Raw genomic sequence first — 10,924 nt, 5'->3', positions numbered from 1 at the left:
TAACAAAGATTTTATACATACATACAATTAGAAAGACTGGTGATTTTAAATTTTAAACTATGGGCAATGTAGCAGCTACGTAAGAATACACACATGATCATGGCCATTTAGGGCCGAAACATGTAGTGTGGAGGAAGGGAAGAAGAAAGAACTACAATTAAATTGTTGCACTTAAGACGGAGTTTGTCTCATATACCATTTTCTGAGATGTAACACTGTGCAGTCCGGCAGTCCACTTCGATTAATTCTTTGACCCTGAAGATGGAGGCACATGTTCCTCAAAAATGTCACTGTATTTCCACCAGTCTATATGCGTTACATCCCAGAAGACAGTACTTTTCATAGTCAGCACTGTGAGAACCTCTTGACAATATTTGGAAACATGTAAATCATGAAGCTATACATGTTATGTAATATTCTAAACTTCACTTCTTCCTTTTTTGGTTACGATATTTTTGAACATCGTAATTTACGATCTTTCCTCAATGTAATGGGCACTTGACACTTTTACAAAACAAAATTACCGTTTTGCACATTCTAATTGTAAGCATTCTCTAAAGGAGACAGGATAATAATAGTTTAGAAGAGAATAATACTAAATATTTTCATAAATTATTTTTCTAATTTCTATATTTTAGTGCTGTTCTCTAATACTTAAGTTTTTATATATATCTGAAATGATTTATTACATAGTCACATTATGACAGTATAGATAATTCTGATTTCATATCTAAACTTAATATTAAATCAATTTATTTACTGGCCTGAGGAAAAATTTGTATGTTATTCTTGATCATATTCATATTCTCTCCCAATAAATTAACACTATCATCACCACCACTATAAACAAGCACCTGAGTTAGGCCATCCAAATTCAGTCTCTCCCAATTTTCTTGTATTTTCTCCCTTATTTCAGCCCATTGTGAACTGGTGTAGCATCAGACAAATACTTGCTATAAACTTCATGCACAGACATCTTCATTAAACCAATGATTTTCCCATGTACTTCAAATGTATTCAAAATCCAACCGCTTTCCTTACTGTAATTGTAATTGTAATTGTAATTTATTTCGAGTTCCAGATGATCCAATAAAACTGGTTACAAACCAGGGGATATAGAACATGTCAAATATTAATTAAAATATGTCAAGATAAGCAGAAGAACATAAAAGTACAATACAATCATAAGTACAGTTCAGGTATAAGTTCAGCTCAATTAAATAATTAGAATCTGTCAAAATTATAAAGCAATAAAATAAATGATATAAAAGACAATAAGTATTATTGTAAATACAATAAAACTATTATACAGATAGACTCATATAATTCAATATAGAGTAACTAATATACGAGTACTATTCATATAAAACCATTAGTTTACAATGTCATTCATTAACACTATAATACTCCTCCAAGTCATAAAAACAATGGGTAATCAATTATTTTTTTAAAGAAATCTTAAATTGCTTGTGTATCCCAACAATCCCCTTTATTTCAAGAGGCAGATTATTAAATAACTTTATACCAGTAAAGTAAACACCTTTTGGTACAGTGTTAACGTGGAAGTTGGGAGATATAAATTACTACTCTGCCTTGTCTGGAGATTATGTGCATCATGATTAGTAGTGAAGAGATTTCTATTCTTTGATACAAAGAGCAAAACTGAATAAATATATTGTGACTTCAATGGTAAAATTCCAAGCTGCCTGAAAAGATTTCTACGTGAATGCCTATTATAAAATCCTGTCATTAAACGAACTGATTTTTTTTTGTATCATAAAGAGTTTCTTGGTATTGGTTGCCTGCCCCCAAAATACAATTCCATATGATAGTATAGAATGAAACAGAGAATGATATATCTTCACCAACAGTGAGCCTGACATATAAGGTATGACAGATCTTATCATAAAGCAAACTGTAGTTAGTTTGTTAATAACTGAATCAATATGTATATTCCAAGAGAGGATGTTATAAACTTCCAAACCAAGAAATTTGAGATGAGAGACTTCCACTATATCACTAATATTACAAGAAGTGGAGGCCTTGGTAGGAACAGAGTTTTTGGTTATAAATTGTATCATGAAAGTCTTCAAAAGACTGATTGATAACAAATTTGATTTAAACCATTTATCTATGATTATAAGACTTGCATTAAGTTTAGTTTCCATAATGTCGGCGCTCTTATCAATGACTATGAGGGTGGTATCATCAGCGAACAGGATAGATAAAGCAGAGTCAGCAGTAGCTTGGGGGAGCTCATTAATATACAATAAGAACAGCAGAGGACCCAATACTGAGACCTGTGGTACCCCTTGCTGTTGTGTAACCTCGCTCCACTGTTGCATAACCTGGCAACTGACAGTTTATCAAAGGTCTGTCTTCGTGATAACTCGTTCCACCTCCCATTGCCCAGCAACGGTTAGACATGTCACAATATTATACCACACTTTGTTCTAAATGAACCCTTCACTTTCTTAAGTCTATAAATAACTGACAAACTAATCAATTATATCCCCATAAATTCTACTGCAATATATTAAACTTTGTGTCTACCAGTTTTTAATTCCAATCTGCTTCTACTTGCATTCCATTATATCATGTTTAATGGGCACACAGCTAAATACATTGTTATATTAGTATTTTGAATGGTCTTTAATAAGCCAAATAATTTGTTACATCTTTAGAGTATACAGACCAGGTGTATGAAGACAGAATGGACTAGCAACATGAACCAGTAACATGAAATACAGTCCTAATTCATTTACAGGTTAGAGAATATAGGTAGGTTATAACAGCTTATGTTAGGTCTAGTTTCCATGCTAAGACACTGCTACACAAGTAGAACTTATGTAAATAATCTTTATATCTACTAGTTCCATATTTAATTATGGAAGATGACAAAACAGCTGTCTTCCCCAATTTCTGTTGACAATTCAGCCAGTAAGTTTAGAATAATAAAACCTTCATGCTAAGGTTCTATACTCCAACATAATCTTCACTTCTTCAGTTTCTGAGTTATTCGGTTTTTTGGCATTTTCATACTTAATTTAAATACCTACTTCTATGATTTCATTATGGTGAGTTAAAGTACTGCAATTTTATATTTCTGTAGTACAAATCATCCCTATGCTTAACTAATTAAACACTACGACATGAAGGTGTATGGGGGAGTGTATGTACAAATCCACATTTTCTTGACTTCGGCACTAGTTGGGAGTGAGTTGTTAGCTTCACGCCCCGGCCGCTTTACCCCCGGGAAATAGTACAAATATAAACCGATAAATTTACAACTGAAAAGTGTCCATAGCATTTTCAAAGAGAGTAATACAGTATGTTTACATTAATTTGAATGGTCCCATAACGGTATCGGAATTCCTTCTTAAATTACTTTCGATCGATAAGGTATGGTCGTATGAGAATTGAAGCAACCTCGGATTAATTACACACGATTATTTAAACAGGCAGAAGTAATGAGTTCTATATACTGGTGCACGTAATTTTTATTCATTCCGGTACTTTAAATCGTGGCAAACATATGAGGATCCTTTAGTTCATTTTTCGAAATTAAGTCTATTCGACTCCTTAAAACATTCCGTATTTACTTGATACAGGCAACTTCTTCGTGAGCACTTCATGACGCACAGACTGTATTTATACTTGATTAATTCAAACTAACCTGTAAGCAAGGAGACAGAACCTTTATTTTTGCGGGCAGGTCTTCATTGTCATCAAAAAGGGGACTCAGCTCATTTTGTTCACGAGTACACAATCGACACACATTCACGTTAAAGTACATATCTATTACTTCGTCAGTATTCATTGTGTATATTAAGAATTCGTAAACTCGACTACCATTACACCTCTACAGCCATTAACCACATAACATAACCATCACCACCGAACACCACCGCCTACCAACACACAGCGTCTATTCGAACCGTGAACACCACGATCACCACGATCACCACGATCGCCACCACACAAAGAAAAAATTGAAGGTTATGTAGGATGATAATCGGTGGTTTCTAGTTTCTCCAATTGTAACGTGAGGTTGTGATGTTTAGTGCTGACGTTAGAATATTCTTCCTAGTAACAAAATTAAATTTATAAATATTTTGTAAACAATTGATGACTTTCGACATGATAAATTTTATTAAGCACTGGCACTACATCATACTTCATACTTCACTCATCACAAATCCTTGTTCCGTACATTTTCTACATTAAAACTTCAACACTTCTGCTCGAAAAGTGTCGCAGGAAGGGGTTGCTACAGTGACTATTAAAATTAGATCATAATAAATGTATAATTCCTGTTAAACTGACGCGAATTTCTGCCGAGATCCGGTACCGATATTTACAAGCAGTAGGCCAGACAGCTCCCCCCCCCCTTTTTTTCCTTGGGAGCAGCCAGAAATTTTACTTACAGACTTGCATTCAAACCCGCGCCATAGCTCAAGAGGTTAGTCGCTGAATTCCCACCGAGGTGGCCCGGCTTCGATCCTGGGTCTGGTCAAGTGGGATTTGTGGTGGACTAAGTGGCGATGGGGCGGGTTTTCTCCGAGTACTTTGGTTTCCCCTGCCAATCTTCATTCCCCCAAATTCTCCATTATAATCACCCGGGGCAGGCTACAATAGGCCAATCAGTGGCCGCCGTTCCGAGTGGACCCAGTTGGACTCCACCCTCCACTAAGCGAATTAAAAAAAAAATTACAGTTTTGCATTTAAGCCATTGAATGATATTTTTATGGATCACCCTTGAGTCACATACCTATCCCTCCCTCCGGTGCCTATGTGCAGAATACAGATCAAATGTTCACGCTCATTTTGACTCATTATCACTGACAGAAAAGTTCCAAACTATGTTTATTTCGACATGGAATGCCCGTCACTCATCATAACCTGTGAATAGATACAAGAATCTTAATTAAATTGGTGACTTATTAAAATACGTACTCTGAATGCAATTAATAGAGGCCTATAAATAAATATATGACAACAGCTTATAACATTGCCTGTTGTCTTGTACTGGAGTGAAACTTGGTTTCTCACAAATAACGGAAGAACAAAAACCAAGGGTGTCTAGGGGAGGTGAGAAGAATATTTGAACCTAAGACGGAGAAAGTAACAGAACGCTGGGGGGAAAAAAATGCATAATGCGGAGCTTCATAATTTGTACTCCTAGCGAGATAAGATGATCAAACCAAGGAGGATAGGATGGCCGTGGCATGTAGCAGGCTCCGAAGAAAAGACAAATGTCTACTAAGATTTGCATGAAAACCGTAAGAAAATGGACCACTTGAAATACCTAAGAGTAGATGATGATATTAAAATGTAAGATTTGAGGTTTTCACGGCGGTGACTCTGAAGAATGCCGTATTCTGGGATGTGGCGACGTGCAGATGTGGTTCACACAAGATCTACATGGCACCACATCATAGAAGACGACATTCTTCAGTATTAAAATATATCTTAAAGGAACGGATAGGAAAACGTGGACTAGATTTCTTCTGGCTCAGGATGTTGACCAGTGGCGGGCTCTTCAGAATACAACAATAAACCTTTGTGGTCCTTAAATGGCGGAGAATGACGTGACTGACTGAGGTACCATAAGCTTCCCAAGAAGGACTCTACTCCATTGAGTTAATTCTGAAAAGTGATGGTAAACTATGATTCTCGTCTATTTTATCATCGTGTGAAGTAAAGTTTAAAGGACCATGGGGGCAGTAACCTCGGCGCTCAATGAATATGGATGGCGAGTTAATAATATCAGCCCACCTCGGATCAAAAGTCGTAGCAATAGAAATGGAGAGACAAATAAAAGCCTCATGGGTTCTAATGCCGTACATTTCGGAGAGAGTCTGTCGTTTCAGAGGAACAAATCACAACCACTTAGAACTTCAAGTCACCGGAGGTATACAGCATCCCACGGCAGACTGGCCACTCTACTGTGTCCAGCGTTCAGCAACACCACAGGCAAGTACGAGTACGTCTTGAACAACCGGACAAATCAACCGTGGCGGAGCAAAACATCAGCTTGGGAAACAGCAACAAGCTGGACCGTATCTTTGGGGAGTTAACTGAGATTGAGCTTCAGCCAAACAACATGAAGAGGCGCATCTGGGGCCCAAGACCACATTTTTGTTACTATCAGACAATTGCGCGTTTCTTCTTGCAGGGCGTCCTCTCTGATGAAAGGACAGGTCTGTTGTTTACAATTGCTGCTGGTCCTCGTCAGAGCGGTCAAAATCAGTAGTACTTGTCATCTATATTAATAATTTAACATGACGGCATTCTACATAATCAGTTGACAAGAGTCCAGTTCTTTGTGGACACTTACTATTTAGAGTTACACATGTAACTGTAGTATAAGTGTATGTACTACACACATGAAGGCTTGACGTAGCAGATCAAGCCCTAACTCATGTAACTCATCTTATGGCTGCCAAGTCGCTTGAATGGTCGTGCGCTTGACTTTCACCAAGCATAAGCTTCCTGTGTCAGGCTTCACCTTATCCTATGTCAAGAACATTTGAATTTTCAATATTTTGTGTGACCACTGCTTGTTGCCTGCACGATTTTGTTATGCAATCATAAACATACAGTACTGTGCGGACCGGTGTGCACTTCGGAAATTTACCACTGATGAGGAGAACTTCGTTCTGCAAGCGTTGCAATTTCAAAAGACGTGTATCTGCAGAAAATTAGCGATGGCTCTGGTATTGTTCCGTGTTACACAACCGTTGCCAAGAAATTGCTGTCCTTTGGCTCTCGCGATTCTTACTTTGAGAAAATATGCCACAATGTGTAGATTGCTTTCAGATACAGAATCCGTTTGTTTACAGAAACGAAACTGGACATTATTTTTATAAGATTATTCTAAGGGGAAAGAAAAACTCCATTCATTATTTCCAAGTAACTCCCATTTAAGCGGAAGCATTCCTCAGGCTTAATGACTGCATTCTCTATGCACATGAGTACCTTGCCAACTTAATTACCGTGATATGGACATTTCACAATCAAATATAACTACCATTTTATAATAATTTTTATTACTCTACATTTTATGGATTCTTTTTCTAACACTATCAGATTTATGATGCTTGAAATTATACACAAATTAGTAAGAGCACTTAACTTAGCAACACATTTTGTACAAAAATCGATGTTCTTTGTTGCACTGTCTCGAAGTTATTCTCATATGAGTGAGTCATAATTAATTTTTTAAAACTGTAACTCTCAAAATGTAGTCCGCGGACCCCTACGCAAGGCTTGACCAGAGGTTTCGCGAGGTTATATATATTTTTTTCTCCCTTCTATATGTCAGAAGGAAGATATATTGTACTGAATAATTTTAATATTTTACAGAATCAAATATTTTGAACTCCAAATTGGGTAGGTTATCTACCCTAGTTACATAAGGGTGACTCATCCATTTCTTGTCGTTAAACGATTAAGGCAAGGAAATACACTAACAGGTATTAATCACTTCGTAAAAGCTGTACAATAATTAACATTTTAGATAAATTGCATTATTTGAATCCGTTTATAGCTGATATTAATATAAATTAAATGCGAACGGATGAGGGATATTTGAGTGTGCAGTGTGTTGCTACGTAAACGGCGAACTCGAAAAGTTTGAAAGCCTCTGATAAGAAGCATATTATAAGCGTCTTCCTGGACTAATTTTCTAGCCCACTCAACATCTTTGTAAAAAATGATTCGAAATTCAACGTATATTTGCGTTCTTCGCATTATAAAGTAATCGAATCTTCATCGGTACGTTACTTCGGACCCAATACTATAATCCTTTTTTTGTTCACTGGCTCTACAGACCCTTTGGGCCATGACCTCTGATTTTCAGTTTCAGTAATATTTTACAGATGGTAGGAATCCTTGGATGAGTCATCAGCTTTTCGCAAGGCCTCTACCTAAACACAGGACAACACAAACACAGAATAAACACATACACATACCAAACACCCATGCCTTGTGTGGGATTTGAACCCACAATCCCGGCTTCCGAGCGAGCGAAAACAGTACATGCCTTAGACAGCTGGGCTACCGTGACCGGCCATTATAATCCATTAGGTATTTAAAATGAAAACCGGACATCCATTTCATCCCTATTGATCGGATGGCGCAGAAACAAATTGTGCAATTCTGGGATGTTTTGAATTAAATATCTTAACTAGTGAAGCCATTCGATAAAACTGACTATAAAAAAACAATTAACAACAGTAACGGTGGAAACAAGTTACTGAAGTAAGACATTAGCAGTAATGATGTGGCAAAATTTACTAATTTCTTGAGCTCTTTAGAGAATGAAATATTTTCTGACAAAGGCAATGATAACCACATATCCATCCTTTCTTTGTATGTCATTTTCCATTGTCAGATTTAATCCCTCGAAACTGTTTACGCTATCAGCGCTTATGTTCATATACTTGACACGTATGTCATTGGCCCATCTCCATCCAACAGGTTGCCAGGAGATGTTAAACTTCTCGGAAATTGCAGGGTAACTGAAAATTGAGGTATAAATGTAAATAATCTGTTTAATGATATTCATTATGAGGAAGAGAGCAATTATTGGGACATTTTTGGATCTGAAACTTATTAGACCTATCTTTGTGATTAATTTTTATAAAACATTGTTCGTTAAAAGGAAATTGCGAGCATAAACAATAAGTATTATTTTTCATTTCATGTATCCTGTCGTGTTATTAGATACAATTCTTTATTAGAGTCCGTCACAACACAACAGTACAATGGTCAAGGCTAAAATTAGCTTAGCTACATGTTTCGGCCATTAAAGCCATCATCAGGCACACAGATGACTACCATATTTGCACACTACTGAACTGCAGTTGTGATGGTATAGCTGGATACTTGCTAATTATTACATTATAAAATACAGTGAACTAGAAACATATTATAAAAACGAAAGTTATGGCGTAAAATAAGGTTAAAAATATCATGTGATATTCTATATCATCAAGTCAGTTGTTGCAATTTTGTTATATTCCCGCGGAATATACCATCATGTTTATGGTAATCATGTGCCTGACGATTGCTTTAATAGCCCAAACATGTAGCTAAGCTAATTTTAGCCTTACCATTTTATTGTTGTGTTGTGACGGACTCTAATAAAGAATTGTAAATAAGTATTGGGGTTATAAAGGTATTAAAATCGATAATTTGTCAACCAGATGATACTGCTGAGAATGTCAGTAATACAAACATAACTTGAAATCTAGCATAAACAAGGCCCTACCAAAGGCAAACACATCTCGTTATACTTGCAATAACATTTCTTTTAGAACAAAACCATGGACACCCCGAGGTCTTAAAGAGTGAACCAATCATTAGAAAAATTTCAGCATAGTATGTTGAATTTCTGTACGTTGATTGGTTATTGAAAAATGCTGAACCATGATAAGCGAATTATGCTTTTGGATAAATACAAATTTTGAAACGAACAGTTACTCCAACTTTAACTTACAAGTTGTCTCAGAAGTAGTTAGTTAGTTAGTTATTGGAGAGGGTGGGTTTTCCCATGCACTTAGACCTGTATTGGTCCATTGTGCTTCCCTCTATGATATTCTACCAGTCTCTATACCCTACCGATATTGGTGCGTACCATCAGTCCCGACCGAGCCAGCGAGTTCGGCCTCCACTAGCTTGGCGGTATCTATAATGCTTCCCCCATCTATCAGAGGTGTTAGAGACTACTTGTTGGGCGGGAAACGTCCTTGAATTTGGCTCAGTGACCTTCTTTGGACATATGAGGTTCTTTTACGTGCCGTAAAGCTACGACACGGGACCCACGGCTTAAAGTCCCTCCCGGAGGACTTGTTCCCTGAATTTTTCCGCCCTTAAAAATTCGACGACCTCCACCGGGTATTTGAACCCGCGTACTACGAGTCATGAGGTGGGAACGTTTCTCAGAAGTAACTATTCTGACTAGTGTTTAGGAGGTTTCCGATTCGAATTTCATGCTGAACACCAAATATTTGGCTGAGGGATTTCTCTATTTTCCTCAGTCCCTCCAGGGAAATGTTGGGATCATACCAAAAATTAGGCCAAGACTGCTTCCTTCCACATCATTTCCAATTCAGTATTCACTGTCATAAAATAATTCGATGCTATACAGTGTGAGTTACCAACAGCATTGTCAGATAAGCTATAAATAAACTGAAAAATGCCTAACTTATTATTCGCCCATCGCTGTGCTTTTGATTTACCAAAAGTGACCGTATATTCCTCCGAGGCCGAACACAGTGGCTGCACGGTCTGAGGCATGAACCGTCTTCAACCACTCCAACACTAGGGTCGTGAGTTAAAATCCTGCTCAAGACATGGATGTCTGTGTGCCTTTATTCTGTGTTTGTACTATTCTGTGTGTAGCTAACAGCATTGCTACGGGCTGATCACCGTCCAAGGACTCGAAGTAAAGGTAAAGCTGTCCTTCTGCTCAATGAATTAAGCCAACTTTAGCGGATAGAGAGTGTCGAGTGGTCAGCGCAACGAATCCCCACCGTCGTTAATTTCGGTTTTCTAGACAGGAGCCGCTAGTTTTCCATTCAAGTAGCTCCTCATTTATCCTCATGAGGCTGAGTGGATACCGTTCCAGACACAACATTTCTCATAAAATCTGGTAGTGCTGGGAATCGAGCCCGGGACCTCTGGATATATAGCCAGGAACTCTGACCACTAGACCACAGATGAAAATATGAAGAAGATGAAGTAGGGAAAAGTAGAGAAGGGGAACAAGAAGAAAGAGAAGAGGAGGAGGAAGAGGAGACAGAATTGGAAGAAAAGGAGGATAGGACGAAGAGGCGTGAACGTTAATGGAGAAGGAAATGAGGGGAAAGAGTGGGACCGTAATGAAGAGGAACAGAAGACTTCTTCTTGATGCATT

General features: G+C 37.5%; 1 protein-coding gene across 6 annotated transcripts in view; it reads right to left on the bottom strand.

Annotated features, from left to right (window-relative positions):
• The window catches only part of LOC111874790 (zinc finger protein 845), a 36,661-nt gene that overhangs the window by 20,418 nt on the left and 5,319 nt on the right, over positions 1 to 10,924 (bottom strand). The window contains exons 2-3 of one of the 6 annotated variants that reach the window (XM_033755645.1): positions 4,772 to 4,902; positions 3,677 to 4,086 (exon numbers count right to left, since the gene is read on the bottom strand). The exons of 4 other annotated variants lie outside the window; for them this stretch is intronic. In XM_033755645.1, coding sequence (XP_033611536.1) covers positions 3,677 to 3,820 — 144 coding nt within the window. In that variant the 5' untranslated portion in view covers positions 3,821 to 4,086; positions 4,772 to 4,902. The remainder of the gene's footprint in view (positions 1 to 3,676; positions 4,087 to 4,771; positions 4,903 to 10,924) is intronic. One more of the 6 variants, XM_023870600.2, reaches the window with a different exon arrangement.

The sequence above is a fragment of the Cryptotermes secundus genome, unplaced genomic scaffold (genome assembly GCF_002891405.2).
Source record: "Cryptotermes secundus unplaced genomic scaffold, Csec_1.0 scaffold212, whole genome shotgun sequence".
NCBI classification, from domain to species: domain Eukaryota; kingdom Metazoa; phylum Arthropoda; class Insecta; order Blattodea; family Kalotermitidae; genus Cryptotermes; species Cryptotermes secundus.
This window is presented reverse-complemented; position numbering and strand designations above follow the sequence as displayed.